Source organism: Trematomus bernacchii, unplaced genomic scaffold (assembly GCF_902827165.1).
Source record: "Trematomus bernacchii unplaced genomic scaffold, fTreBer1.1, whole genome shotgun sequence".
NCBI lineage: Eukaryota > Metazoa > Chordata > Actinopteri > Perciformes > Nototheniidae > Trematomus > Trematomus bernacchii.
The window spans coordinates 2,469,388-2,485,339 of record NW_022987616.1 but is presented as its reverse complement, the minus strand read 5'-3'; the positions used below and the strand labels follow the sequence as shown (position 1 = coordinate 2,485,339).

At 39.4% G+C, this 15,952-nt stretch overlaps 1 protein-coding gene across 2 annotated transcripts in view; it reads left to right on the top strand.

The window, feature by feature from the left end:
* LOC117483944 (guanine nucleotide exchange factor VAV3) overlaps nucleotides 1-15,952 on the top strand; it is a 74,238-nt gene that overhangs the window by 49,277 nt on the left and 9,009 nt on the right. For both annotated transcript variants that reach the window (XM_034132293.1, XM_034132294.1), the window contains exons 16-25: nucleotides 1,292-1,393; nucleotides 2,879-2,970; nucleotides 4,967-4,989; nucleotides 6,171-6,189; nucleotides 8,839-8,969; nucleotides 10,911-10,976; nucleotides 11,639-11,673; nucleotides 11,769-11,885; nucleotides 13,976-14,063; nucleotides 14,648-14,777. In XM_034132293.1, coding sequence (XP_033988184.1) covers nucleotides 1,292-1,393; nucleotides 2,879-2,970; nucleotides 4,967-4,989; nucleotides 6,171-6,189; nucleotides 8,839-8,969; nucleotides 10,911-10,976; nucleotides 11,639-11,673; nucleotides 11,769-11,885; nucleotides 13,976-14,063; nucleotides 14,648-14,777 — 803 coding nt within the window. The remainder of the gene's footprint in view (nucleotides 1-1,291; nucleotides 1,394-2,878; nucleotides 2,971-4,966; nucleotides 4,990-6,170; nucleotides 6,190-8,838; nucleotides 8,970-10,910; nucleotides 10,977-11,638; nucleotides 11,674-11,768; nucleotides 11,886-13,975; nucleotides 14,064-14,647; nucleotides 14,778-15,952) is intronic.

Genomic DNA, 15,952 nt, shown 5'->3' with positions numbered 1-15,952 from the left:
AGAAGCGTATCAGTGTTTCCTGCAATTATAAGTGGCCCTTTTTGGGAGGTTTTTGTTTTCCTTTAATATTCACATTTTCATCAAAGAACAAAGCAGTTTTAGGAAATTAGGAATTAGGAAACAAACACAAAAACATATTTTCCTTCATTCATTGGGTTAATCTGGGACTCCTACTACAGTGTCGGTATGTTCAGTACAATAGCGTCAGAGTTTTAAATGCTGGTTGTAATTATTAACCCCAAATGTCATCCAATATGCTTTTATTTCATTCTGCAAGTCTTAGTATCATCATGGTAAGACAGTTACATGAGCAGAGACTACATTGAAACTCAGTGGTGCGTTTAAGACATTCCAACTCTTGCCATTTTGGTTGACACTGCATTTCAAACGGAAGAAACATTGCATTTAGTCTTTTGAAAGCTTTGTTTATTGTTTTTCCCCTGGATCTTTTGACATTGTGAATGCAACTCTTCTCGACACATCACTCTCAAATCCCGGTGTCAGAGGAAGAAACCTCAATTCATAAACAAGAGCATTTTTGGGGAAAATTCACTGCTTGAACTTCATTAGCATGTGATACTGTTGCATACATTTTATCTCAACTAAGCTTCAACTTCATGCAAGGTGATTTTTCTGGAAGTCAGTCTGAAAAGTGGCACTGGAAAAAAAAACGTTGAGAATGCAAATACAGCAAGGTGCACAATAGTGTGACTCCATTAATACAAAACTCTTCTGTTGCTGTGTTATCCATTATAAAACTAATCTAAAATTATTTGTTTCAGAAGATTTGTAGATTGAGAGTCCAGTGGTGGCTGTGTAGGATTTTCTCTGACATGTGTGATCCAAACATTTCCAATAATTCAAGAAAATTGCGTCAAAAAGTAACAATTTATTCAAATTAGATCATTTGTAAGACATTATCTTCTCAAAAGCACCAGTTTTACTGTGTTTTTTTTACTCCAAACGTGCCACATGCAATAAATAGAATACATCCGATGACTTGCTGAAATTAAATTGGGCGTTTTGTTTTAAGATTAAGATTAACATTACAAACACACATGCATAGGACCTATAGGTCTGAATACAGATATGCACAAACATGCATTTTATAGAGTGTAGAGGCTAGGTTGTCCGGCATAGGATACGTACATATTTATGAGAATTCTTAATAAGCGTTAATACAAAACATCTAACATAATAACCTACTTAATTGGAATATTCTTCAGCAAATACAATCTTAGATCGTAACCCATCAATACCTAATGTTTGTTGTGTGTTATGTCTTGTTTAGATCCAACATTCGCCCAGAGAACGCCACAAACAACCTCCACGAGTTCAACATGCACACCTTTGAAAGGATCACCTCCTGTAACTCTTGCCACATGCTGCTGAGGTAAGAGGCCAGTTGTTATTCACACACATGCACAAACACACACAGTGGAAGCAGCCCATAACTCCTTCAAAGCTATCGTCAAACATAAAGACCGGAGACGAGACCCCTTCTCTTCTGTCTCTCAGGACTCCTTTGAAAGACCTCCGCCTCCTCTTCCTCTCCTATGCAGCCTTACAATCTATTCGTCACTTTCCTTATTCTCCTCTCTTCCTCTGCACATGTGCCTTAGTTACGCAAAGTTTCCTTTGAATTCGCTGAATGGTATCGGCACCCAGAGGTCCGCGTCCATGGTCTCACAGCGAGAACGATTGAGCGGTTTCACCTACCGGTAGAGAAGTGTCTGTCACACTCCAGCACTTCCTCAAGGCAATGGATGGGTAGGGGACAGGATTATTGCGCTGTGACTATTGAGAGCCACACACTGAATTCACCAACATTTACTGAGGAGAAAGTGTGAAGAGAAAACAAGAATAATGCAGGGAAAGTCTCAATCGGCATCTGAAGTGCCACGTGTCTTTTATTTGAAGTGTTACAAGGATTCATTGTACCTATTGTGCCTTTGTTTGAAGTGCCTTTTGAATAACACTGGATTAACTTGACAATAGAAATGTAACCTCATATCTAACAGGTATCAAATATCTAATGACTTTATGAATCATAATCTATCAAGCCAAGTGCGATTATTTGATTTTAAGATGTGTTAGATATTATTTTATAAAAGCAACAGCTCATATCAGACATCTTGTGTACTATACTAGTACTCAGTATGATAAGAAATACAAGAGCACATGATTTGCTGAGGTGATTTGAAGGACAATAAGAAAACATGATACCCAAGAATCTTGTAGAAGTTTACATTTGAAAGGAAAGTCTTAAACATATTTCCTTTTATATGATTTCAAATGGGTTAGGGTTTTAAATGTGCATATTTCACCCTAACCCCTCTGCATGAAACTTCACACTATGTTATGTTACACTTGCACTTCTATTGGCTTGAGATCCAACATATTGTACGTGATCATCTAAGGGGCGGGACATCTCTAAGTGGTTGACCAATCACAACAGAGCTAACCAATCAGAGCACACTGGGCTCTGGTTTCAGACAGAGGGTGAAAAGAGGTGCACAGGAGAGAAAAATAAAGAGCTTTTTGAACATTAAAGAATGTAAACACAAAATACTAATATGATCCTGAAAATGAGCAGAATAGGGCCCCTTTAAAGCCTGTGAATGAAAACATAACACTGCGGCTTGTGTGTGCAGATATCATTTACACAAAAAGTGTCAGTATCTTCTTTCAAGTATGAGCTGATGCATGTTGTTGATCTTTTTTATAGGTTTAAAGTGAAAGTCATTGGAGAGAACTTCCCTTACCACACCTGTTTCAATGTTTTTTTTTTAAACTTCTGGCTGATGTCCTAGTGCTGCTGAGGTAGAACAGCCTGGAGCAATTCAAGTGATGACTTTTCCTGTTCGTCTGTCTGCAGGGGCATCTTTAACCAGGGCTACCTGTGCTCCAAGTGCGGTTTAGGTGCCCATAAAGAATGCCTGGGCCGCTTTGGCAGCTGTGGAAAAACAGGTAACACACTCCTGCTTCACACATGCAAATACAACTCTATCACTTTATTGCACAACCTCATATCAGGAACATCTACAGTAGAGTGTGATTATTCATCAGCTAACATTTTATCAAGAACAAAATGACAGCACTTGAATTACTCTGATTACATGAACATAAATGCACTTTTAATGTTGTAATAAAACCATATTGACAGAGGACATATACAACCTGTTCAAATACTTATTACTGGTTAGTTGTGAAAAATAGCTAACATACAGAGATATGTTCTGAAAAGTGGAATTGTGGGTATTAGAGTTGCTCTTAATAAACAAGAAGTTTTAGGTGTCTTTATTTCCACCAACCAAGGTCATCGAGTTGTAGATCAATATTGCAGATATTCGTTCAAAAGCTCTCTCGCTTCGCTGGGTGGTTTTGACACTTCAGAGCACCTTAAAGGCAATGTCACTGTGTATCATTGCACCGCTCCCCACAGCTTAATAGTAGTTTTACTGAGGAGTTTTATGAAACTCCTGACTTTTTTATTATGCCCCTGTTGTGCATCTGTCACTCAGCTCCCTGAGCAGAAGCCCTGACAGCTCTGAGAGAAATAGCGGGAAAACTTCAGTACATGTGGAATGAAAGGAAGGCCTTCAGAAGCCAGCTTAGCATGTCCTCTGCGAATGTGTGAGAGAATGCATGAAGAGAAAAACTAGATTCACACTTTTTGTTTGTGAAAACTCTTTCGGGTCTTAAAAGTGCATGCTTGTGTTCTAGTGGCTCTAAAACTCTGCACAATGTTTTTTAAAGCGAGCAGGTTTTACTGTTACAACCCCGCATGTCACAATGTCGTGTTTGTCCGTATTCCCCTTGGCAAGCTGCCAGCTCCGTTTGGCCCCGGCATCTGTCACGCTGCTAGCAGGTCGCAGAGGCAATAACGCCGCGGCCAGGCCCACCTGGGCACGCTGGGTACCTGAGTAGATCTGGGCAACACCGGCGGCCAGAGAGCCGGTGAAGACTGGGGTGTCGGTTTGAATTCCCCCTCTCATTACTCCACTCAGAACCCACCCTCTGCTGGTGCAGGGAAATGTGCAAGGCCGAGGAGGACCAGTGCTTTAGCAGCATACTAAAGGAAAATAACTTTAAGAAGTCCTAAAAGTACAAAAATGTCAGCAACTTTTTCTGATGTCCATTTGACCAAAATAATGAACTTTTTCACTAAAATGCTCAGAAAGCCGACTTAATGTCATTGTGTACAGATATAATAGACATGCAGGGCTGCACACACACACAATCACAGCAACACAGTAGACAGATATGAGTGTGTGTGTGTGTGTGTGTGTGTGTGTGTGTGTGTGTGTGTGTGTGCGTGTGTGTGTGTGTGTGTGTGTGTGTGTGTGTGTGTGTGTGTCATAGATAAGCCATTGTTTACTTCAATTTGTCTCTGTTATCAGCTGTGAGGTGTTTGCGTAACAGGTCAAGGTTCACATAAGGAACAACAGGCCTACTGAGAGATGTGTGTGTGTGTGTGTGTGTGTGTGTGTGTGTGTGTGTGTGTGTGTGTGTGTGTGTGTGTTTACAGTGCATACATTTGTGGCTTTCTGCCAGCTAGAGTGTGTGTGTGTAAGTGTGAAGGTATTTGTGTGTTTATGCAACTGCGCTGTTTGTACAGGTACAGGAGTACTCTTATGTATGTGTGTGTGTGCAAAGGTGTGCATCTGTGTGTGTACAGGGGGTGTAACCTGTCCCTCAGGGAGCCAATGAAAGAAACTGGTGGAGCAAAAACCTCAGGTCTGCCCCCCCCCCCCCCCCCTCTCCACCCCACTGCCTCGTTACCTCCTCTATCCTGGCTGTCAGGTAGTGGCATCGCAGTAAAACAAGCGAACCCCGGTCAGACACGAGCGTCCACCTCCTCCACTAATGAGGGAGTGTTGCCTTATACCGACGAGTATGTGCAAGTGTTTGCGTGCACCTGCTAACCCGTCATTCACTATGCCTGTTCTCAAACTTCTTTCAGATCCCGGCTCCGTCAGAACTCAGGTGAGCTGCTGCTGCTGCTGTGTGTGTGTGTGTGTGTGTGTGTGTGTGTGTGTGTGTGTGTGTGTGTGTGTGTGTGTGTGTGTGTGTGTGTGTGTGTGTGTGTGTGTGTGTGTGTGTGTGTGTGTGTGTGTGTGTGTGTGTGTGTGTGTGTGTGTGTGTGTGTGTGTGTGTGTGTGTGTGTGTGTGTGTGTGTGTGTGTGTGTGTGTGTGTGTGTACTGTCTGTCTGTCTGCCGTTCGCCTCCTCTCCAAAGCTCTGCTGCACTTTGAAGACTGCTCTCTCCTGCAGCTATTTGCCAAGGAGACTCCAATTGACTTTACTCGCTGTAGCCTTCCTGACACCAGACACGAGATGTTTTTGCAGATTTACCCTGAGTTGCCTCTGCTGTTTTTTTAAATAAAAAGTGTGCTTTTCTGCTACAATGCTTGAAATTAGAGTGGGCTTATAACAATTATGCATACAAATCTAACATGCACAATGCAGTTTTAGCCAACAATGATCCAATATCATCAACGTCCTTATTGTTTAAGTGCATTTTTGTGTACTTATTATTAAGATTGTGCACAAAAAATGATCAACACAAATTTTAAATCGCAAAAACTAAGTTTTACTGTCATTCTTAATGGTAAAGCTTAAGTACTATTTGTAACTGGAGAAATTAACTTGTTACATGCCAGCTAGACCATCACCAAAATATCAAAAAGTAATCATCTGAAATATATCCGGATTTCCCCCAAAAACTGCACAGTTTTGAAATATTTCAGCTGCAACACAGTTCTTTGCCTGTGGCTTCAGTGCATGTGGTTTGGGTTTAAATATGTAATGTAGTATATCAGAACTGCCTCATGTGGCCTGTATAGAGTAGATAGCAGACTGGGTTGAAATATTAATTCTTTGTGTGCATCAGTAGATGGAGGTATTGGTAGCATTAGGCTGTGTGTCTGAACATATTCAACTCACTGAGTGTAGCTAATAAATGATTCAGTAGGTGGTATGATGGGATGCATGTTGCACTGACTTTGGATGACGTGAGATGTTTGAATATACTTTCACCATGCTTGTGATTTATGTGTGGAGAGAAGACTGGACCTGTGATCAGTAGAAAAAAACATATCAACTTTTCAGTCTGAATGTCCATGTGTTCCTGTCTCAGTGTGTAACTTTCTTTGTGTATTTTTTCAGAGCAAAGATAGAGATCCAGGTGAGAATCCAGAACACAACACTACACCATATATCAATCCACCTCACACTCAGCTTTCTCTTGGTCCACTGACAGTGTTTATGTGCACAGACAGAAAACAAATCCAGATTTTGAAATGTATGCCAGGCCACTATTGACATGTGCTAATACGAAATATCAGCATGCTGCAAGTTTCCGCTGATATCAGCTCTGAAAACATCAATTTTCCTCCTCATAAAAATGATTACATTTTTCCTGGATGGCTCTCACTTCGGACAGCTATCAATATAGCTTTATTTAAAATGATCTTACTTTAAGATATTACCCCTTTTATGGCTGCAAACCTTTCATTTAATTTTAGATTAATCTGATGCGTATTTTTCTGATTCATTGTTAAGTGTAAAAGATGTAAGTAAATAGTTAAAATGCCCCTCACACATAAGAGCCACAGGTGACTTTTTCACATAGCATATTTGAAATAATAAACCCAAAACACAAAGACATTTTTATTATAATGATATAGAGAGAGGCACACAATTGCTATCAAATCCTTCTCTTGTTCTTCTGGTAATTAGATTCCGTATTAACCATGGTTGTGCACACACTTGTTCCCTTTTTGGGTTTCACTACCCACACATACAGTGGAAACACGCTGAACCAGTAGAAATACAATCAACCAGTAGAAATGCAATACTTCCTTCTATCAGGTTGTGTGCCAGCAACCTGGCAACAGTTTTGCATGAATTGCTACTGGCATGGTGTCATATCATTGTTTTTCCTGGTATCAGAGGTAACCAGGCTCAGCGGGAGGAAGGGAGCCCGTGGCTACTTCCTCATTTTATCCTTGCAGCTGAGACTCAATCTAAGTGTGAAATGCTCGTGTAAACAGTTTAAGTTAAATAAAACCAAAAACAGAATGCATAAAATAGCAAGTGTGTACAGTAAAATATATCTATTGTTATTTTATGCCTCCCTCCTGCGGCTTTCTGTTTCTCTATCTTCCTCCAGTAGAATGTGAATAACATGCAGCATCCTTTGAGCTGTGCGTGCATATGTGTGTGTGTGTGTGTGTGTGTGTGTGTGTGTGTGTGTGTGTGTGTTTCCACCTCACAGAGGGCCTTTAATCTCTCATAAACCTGGCTTCAACACTCATTTTTCCACCCCTCCATCCATTATGCTGCAGAAAATCATTTCTGACTGAAGACGCATTAAAATCAATAGGCGTTTGATTGCCCTGGCCCTCGGCGTTTCATAATATTTCGACGCTGCTCTCTTTGTCTGTTTTCAAAGGTGCGCTAACACTTTGCTTGTCCTTGTGTGGATAGGAATGCAATTCAGCCCCCAAGACTCAATTTTCCACGGCCCTGTGTCTTTAGAAGTCCTATTCATGTCATGCTGCCAGCCCCAGTGCTGCTGCTCTGGAACAGACCCTGAAAGCCTGATATAGATGTATTAGCTTTCAATACAATGTTGTTGACGTCTCTTTTATTTGCCTTAAGCTCCGGTCTTTCCTTCATGCTCTCACTTGAATGTATTTTTCTCGTATTGTATTCCTGCACAACACTATCGCAAAACACTGCACTTAATTAAGCATGTGAAATATGAACTGTTGATTTGTTTAACATAGGAGGGTGCTTTTTAACTGACATGTTATAATTCAATTTCAGTGATTTCTCAGTGAATAATAGGATCAAAGTTGGCCATTTTGCTAAATCAAATAGTGCTGACTGAGGTTATTTCAACAAACAAGTTCAGCATTATTAAAAAGCACTTCTTTAAGTGCCAGTGCAAACCCTTACTATGTGATATATAACAGCTCGAGTGCTTCATTTACTATTTGCATTAGTATATATAGCTGGTGAGGAAAAGTGCTTGAATGGATAGAAATGGTGACAACTAAATACATAAATTCAACACGTTTTTGTCACATATGATGGAACATTTTTTATTTGATACATTTTTCCCAATTCTCAATACATTGTCCTGCAGTAAACTATCTTTTATCTGCGAGCCTGATAACCAGCCATGCATCACGGTGCACTGTTGCTTATCAGTAATATGATAATGGGTCCAAATGATTTGCAAGGGCAGTGCACTGGTGACAAGGGGTGTGTTTGTGTGTGTGTGTGTACATATGTATACTCCCTCTCATTACCACCTATAACGGGGCCATGAATAGTTTAGTAGAGCAAAGACGCACTTTGAGAATAGCAAACATGCCCTTTTTGGCCTGAGGTCATTGTTGCATATTCACACAGGTATATGGTCTCCTGCAGCCAGGCATTCAAAGTGAAGAGACGTACATTTGTCCTCCTCTACTCAGATATATACAGGTCGTTTTATAAAAAGGACATTTACTTAAACTGTCATCACACGAAAATAGTTTGTTAATTCAAATGTTGGCTTTTAGTTATACTAAATTCACCTTATTTCAAGATATTCATTAGATCATAAAAAAACTATAAAGTATTCCGTATAAAACTATTACCACCTTTAAGACATTTAATTAGTTCACAAGACAAAAAAAGCATTGTAAACACATTTTCTCTTTAAAATAGAATGTATTTTGTTTGATTTGGTAAATACATTTCTAGGGAAGGTTGATTTGCAGAGGCAGATTTGTTTGCTTTTGAAAACAGTATGCAGAAACTGACTGCATCTTTCTTGCAGGTTTGCCCAAGATGCTGGTGATCAGGAACTACTTTGGGGTGCCGAGCCCAACGTCTGGTCCGGCACTCAGCATCCAGACGGGTGACATCATCGAATTAATCTGCGCCGACCTCCATAGCCCATGGTGGCAGGTCAGTGTTCACACGATCAATTAATCACATATTTAACAACACAAAAAAACTGACCTGCTGTATATAAACCTTAACTTATTCCTACTGTCAACACCATCATATTCTGTAACAAGGGGAATCAGTAAGTCATATTTTACTATAACTCACATCTGGTATGGTCCCCTTTTTCAAAATGTGTCATTAATGGGTTGTGTTTTGTAAATTAAAGATATGTTGATTTAGGACATTTTATAACTGTGAATACTGTAGCATTCCAGCTGTGTTTTGCAGTTTTTACATGTTAACACCCGCAGACAATTACACACACAGCAGAGCACTTATTACGAGGAAGTTAAACTGAGCCACACTGGAAATGAGATGCGTTTTTGTGTAGAAGTGTCTAAGTGTGTGTTTCAGTGGCAGAATCAAAGCGGTCATAATGATAAAATTGGGATTTTAACTGGGGCCTGAAAAGGGCATTGTATTGACATTAACTACTGTACTATTGTATTATAATCAGACATGTAATGAGGAAACCAACAAATCTCATAGTACTTAATACGAAACAGATTTCAATTAACCCTGCATAAACGCTTAACTGGAGGCAGCTGAAGACAAAATTCAATATCCATCACCTTCATAGCCAGCAGACCATAATCGTTTCGCTTCTTCTTGGGATGCGTGGAAATATAAAATCGATCACTGTAATTTCATTTCATTCAGCAGCAACCATCTGTTTACTCTGTCAGTGTAACCAGCTCTAATCATTATCACACTGTTAGCAAGGAGGCAGTAGAAAGCAAGGCTTTCCACAAAGACTGATAAAATGTGCAGAGTTAGAAGGGATGTGACAGGAGACGACCACAAAACCAGTGAAAAGGGCTGAGCTGGAAGTGGCTTTGTCTGAAAACACACCCCTGGGTGAGGCCTATGTCCCCTTTATAACCTCTAGAATCCCAAAAAACATGACATTATTAAGTCTGACAGTTAAACAGGCAGCTTGTGTACCGCATATTAGTGCTCCAGCTGTTTCTGTGGTTACAGATCTGCAAACTACACAGTACATACATAACACATTAAATAAAAATGTCTTGAGAGTACAACTGGCTACAAATACATAAAGTCCTTACAAATACTACTCAGCCCTTAGACTTAACATTGGGAGAGTGTCATGTAAATTAAAATAGCATTTCTAAATGAAAATGTAAGATGTATTAAAGATTCTCAATAATAAAACAGAAAGAGATTGGCACAAATAGCAGCAAGGGCTGAGTGGTGATGCCGTTATAGGTCTCTTGTAACATGGTTCATTTTTCAACCATATCATAACAAATGGATTTAGATTAAGATGAATGCAGGACACTGCTGCAATTTGCAGGTGTGGTTTATGACATGCACAACTCAAATTATGCAAGGAGATAAAAACAAAAACATCTTACATCATGCTTATTTACACATCTAAAGTTTGCATTGCATTCAATATCCTTACTCATGTATTGTATATACAAAGTGATTAGAGACCATGCAAAGTGGTTGCATGCTGCAGGTTATTGTGCATCTGCCAGATAACAGCAGAATGCATATGCACACATTCTTAATTTGCTTGACTTTTAAGCATCACATTCTTACAGCTATGGTATCCATGACTGGATGTTTGTCACATACAAATCAAATGTTGTACAGGACAAAAGCAGCTTCATTAACCACAGCGTCAGAGGAAACGCACTACAGCCTCCCTATTTATACAGACTGAGTTCTCCCCGGTGTTTATAAATCAAGGCGAGTCATCACCATGGGAGGAATAAGGAACCCTTCTCTTTCCGTCTTCCTGCCAGCCATTATTTCCACAATAGTTAACTAGGCTGTACATTGACACTGCTCTGTGTTGCAAGCTAATTGTTTCTGAATAATGGAGACAGAGTCAGCCAGATGTACGTAACACAATTATCTCTGTGGTTTCAGGGCAAAATCCTGGCGACGAAAGAGGTTGGCTTCTTTCCAAGCGACGCTGTGAAGCCTTGCCCATGTGTAAGCAGCATTTCCTTCTAGAACTACATGAGGGCCTGTTGTAGAAACTTGTGTTTGCTACATGTATTTCCTTGTAGTGTAGTGGCGAGAGGATGTTTTGGGATTTGTGGGGCGAGGTAAGGTATTTAACCTGGCATGAGAAGAAAAACAGCCCATTGGCTTTCATGTCCTGAGCAGAAGGATCTTGTGTTGTCTTATGAGATAAAAGTGGTTTACTGTCTAATTCACTTTATCAATAAGAACAAGAGCAATGTCCTAGAAGGATAAAGCAATACTTTATGTTGTGCAAACTTAACTGAAAAACTGAGAGGGAGAAATAATGGCGTGTTTTGTCTTCACTGACTTATTGCTTGTTTTTGTTGATTTTCATGTTGCATTTGAAAAAATGAAATTCACACTATGTCCAGCTGCTTCAGGAATATGAGCTGTCCTCTACATAACAAATCACCATGTCTACACTTTTGTAAAGATAAGGAGCGCATTACGATTTTTTATTGGGGTTGTTAAAGCACCTGTAAGAGCAAAACATCAGCATGATAACATTTTGTAGACCTGGCGCCAAGTACTTTACTGCAGTGGTGTACTTTTATTGAGTTGGATGAGTGCTGTGCAAGTTATTGAAAATAACAGCAACACATCTCCACTTCTGCTTTTTGCTACAGGTCCCGAAGCCTGTCGATTACTCGTCTCAAGCTTGGTATGTTCACAAAACAGCTGCAGTCTGAAAGTTCTCAAAGGTGAATGATATGTAGACAGCGATTTCATTGTTTTCTTTTGGCTGTTGCGTTGCAGGTTTGCAGGGCCCATGGAGCGACTTCAGGCAGGAACAGAACTCCTTCACAGGGTCAACAGCACCTACTTGGTCCGCCATCGCAGCAGAGAATTCACAGAGTACGCCATCAGTATAAAGTAAGTCTCATATTTCTATAAAGTCAATTAAGAAACATCATATGCTCCACTAACACCTGGATTGATGGATTTCATTGATTTAAATGAAATATTATGATAGAAAATAATACATTTGTATCATCAATCACAGATTACATTTAAAGAGCACTACTTTATTAGTCAAATTGTGTATGTGGTGACAACAGAATGAATATTTGACATGTTGCTTTTTATTGAGTGATAATTAAAGGCTCGTCCTGGGTCCAGCTTTCAACAGTCCTTAGATTGTATGAGTTCACTTTAACATGTTTGTTCTGCATGTCTGCGGCTGCTAGACTTAAGCCAAACCACAGTATTGACCTCCTGGCTTTACAACAAGATTTGAGTGAATGTGCTTTGAGACTGTGGTTAACCACAATGATGTGTGTGAACCTGACCAAACAGAGCAGATAAAGGCACATGTAGCAGTATGTATCATGGTTTGAGCTCCCAACCCACTAAAACAATCATATTGGTTTGTTATTAAAATCTTGGTAGTGATAAATTAACCCAGCACATTTCAGAAGGTTGCGATGCTAAGTGTTTCTACCATTGTATCTCATCTCAGTGTAAATTGTAGGCAGTGAAAAGCACACCAGCACTCCTCTCCATGGGCTACGGAGACATTCCTTTAAATTTATTCAACTTCTTTTAGCATCCTTTTCTTCCCTGGAAAGTATAGCTTTCAGTTCCCTTCAAGTTCTCGTGCGCTGAAGTCTTAATTGCTCGTGTGCACACAGAAGGGTTGTCTGAACAGCTGTAAGACTGTTCAAGGTTATTAAAACGTCGCTGTGAAAGACAGAAGCAGAGTGGAAAGAGAAGCCTCCGTTGTGGGAACGACTTTCAAAAAGCATTAGCCACAAATGGAAATGGCCATCTCGGTTTCTCGGAGTAGAGCAGGCAGAGAATTTTTTATGATGTGTCCAAATAGCCAAGAGACCCCCGTTCTGTTCAGATTAAGATCTAGCATTTTAACTTACTGTATTTCCAAGGCTGCTTCCTGGATAGTTCCTGCCATGCACATGAGTGTTTTTATAGCTTTTTAAATCTTGAAAGAAAAATTAAATCTTGAAATCAGACCTTGGAAGTTGCATTGTATTTATTACATAAAATGTTGTTTTGGCATTGAAAACTAGTTTGAGATTTTGTAAGCCATAGTGTGTTACATTTCAGAGTGTTGTGTTATAGATCAAGGAAATGTTGTAAGTTGTGGGAATCAACATGAATATGAATTGAAGAGAGTAACATTTGTTACCACTCATGTTATGTCCACCATATAAAGCCAGAACACGGTTAGCTTAATTTAGCTTAGCATAGCAAACAGCAGGCAAAAGCTAGCTTGACTTTGTCTAAAAGGTATTTTGTTTGTTTCAAAGAGTGCAAAAATGGAATATGTCAAATTATGTATTTTGCACAGCAAACAAGAAACACTTTCTCCAAAGGTATAAAAACAGTCAAGCACTTATACAGTTTATAACAAAGCCCCATCACCACTCATTTAGCTAAGCTAGGCTAATCAGCAGCTGGCTGTAGATTCAGATTTAACAGACAGAGATCAGATTGGTATTGAATTGTTCCTTAAATGTTGGGAAGGCATCTCAGTAAGCACATTTCTATCACTTTAATACAATACCATGTCTTTTTTTAAAGAAATTAAATGCACATAAATTTGAGTATATTTTTAAAAGGTTACATTCAAGCATCTTTGAGCATTCGGAAAAACGCTATAAAAATCCCATATATTATTATAAATGTGATCATTGGGAACAAGCTAACTGCTGCATTAGTCCCTTTATCAGCTGAGTAATGACTGTGAATGTCAGACAGAGTTCTGCCCACCCTGACCACAAGCCCCATCAGCCACCCTGTTAATGCCAACACAAGCGTGTGGGTGTGTGGGAGCAGAAACACACATGTGCACATTTTCTCCTAAATAGCCATCATTCACGTGTCACAGACCTCTGGGACCCTGCAGCGACGGCCCTGCTCCACAGGGGCCAGGGGCCAGCCACCGATCGATGGCTGTGATCAGAGACGGAAATTAGACTCATAACTTATTCAATGGCCCACAGGTACAACAGCGACGTGAAGCACATAAAGATCCTGACCAAGGACTTCTGCTTCTACATCGCAGAGAACAAGAAGTTCAGGAGCATATTGGTGAGTCTTTCAGCCTCTTTTCTTTTTAATTCCACCACTGCAATTCATAAATAAATCTTCATGTTCGCTTAATGACGTGTCAAAACCTGAATTTTATTTTAGCAGTGTGCACAAAAATAGCCATGATTAGAGACGTGTTTATACTGGCCCCAGGGCTCCAGCATTATAGATAAGTCAAGAGCATGTTGGAAAGGTTTTCTTCAAATCAGCAATGTGTTCTCTGAACCCGAAATTTGTTAATACATTTTGGAGTGCAATGTTTGGAAAAAATGCTTTTTAATATTTTGCTAACATAATTTCACTGCATTTTATAGAATAGAAAGAACATCTAAATGTCTGTCAGATGAAGTGGTATATTAATTCAATCAGCTTTCATAACATTAGACAGTATAATGTAGCACAAGCAGACTCTTCATTATTTGACATGTAAATGTTATGGACGTTTCCGTCATGAGAGCTGAAAAACATGAACATGGCTAATTTATCTTATTTTCAAGGAAAAAGGTACATGCAGTAAAGTCAAATGCCAGCATATCTATTCATTTGCTTACTAATTGTATGTGTGTGTGTGTGTGTGTTTCCAGGAGCTGATAGAGTACTACAAACACCACTCGTTGAGAGAAGGTTTCAGGAGTCTGGACACGACTCTAAAGTTCCCTTACCGGGAACCGGAGACCGCTGCTATGCACAGCCTCAACCGTTCCAGTAGCCAAAGTGAGTAGAGCTAAGAATAGAAACAATACAACTCTAAAACATGTAGTTTAATTATTTAGACATTTCTTGATTCATTTCCTGATGTTCATTATCAAGAAATGTTGTGACAATTCCCTTATTTTTAATTATGAAGAAATGTCCTAGATTAATGTCTTTCTGAAACTTCCAAAACGAAGACTCATGTTCCTTTTGTTGTAAATACTTTTTTATTTAACCTGCAACATGCTGCTGTCACTGGCTCTTCTGAATTCCCCCATCACTCCTTCAGCTCCCTGTTTTGTTATCCATCACCTTTTCAGCTTCTCTCACACACTGCTTTTATTCCATTGGCATCATCTTCACAGCCTTAAAAGTGCTAGGTAGCTATTTATGTGGTAAAGAGTCTGGTCTCTTTTGACGTTAATTGCTTTTGACCGAACTGTCAAATGGTGGTTGGAGAATCAACTAAGCATGTTATTAGATTTGATAACACTCAGTCAAATCGATGTGATCTTCAGTAAACGTCCAGAGGAAGGAGAGATAATCGGGTTGACCCTTCAACGAGTTAACCATAGTCAGAAGCATTTATAATCAGAGTTATAGTCTTATCTACCGTGTGGGTATTACTGGATGTAGATCAATAATCATCCATTATGAGTTAATACAAAAAATTGAAGTCACAAAAAAACAAACATTTATATCATAAATTTCATGTTTCTGACTAAAAACAAAGGATAATTGAACCATGAATCAATTTACCTACAAAGTTAATGTTATTGATATTGAAATCGTAGCTTACCATCAAGTTATTGTTACATTTCAGTGAAGTAACACTTTAAAATTCAGACAGGCTACAATTTGCTAGCAAACATGCCTCAAGACGTTTTTGGCAAACGTTGTTCTTGTGGATGTTACGTTGTGCCGTGGATCTGTGGGCTATGCATGATATTTTTCTCCTGTAAGAATGCTCTGTTTGTTCTGTTATGAACAAATCTGCCAACACCTCATCATCTTGTCACCAACATTTGATAAAATTGGGCAAATTGATGATTATTTATGCTTGCGGTTTACTGTCACATTTGAGCAGCTTTGTCAGTCATTGCACTTACTAACCTGACTGAATAAGAGAGGTCCACTAAGATGTTTTTTTTGTATGCAACAGATGTGTGGGACTTTGAAAAGAGATTTTAATGACA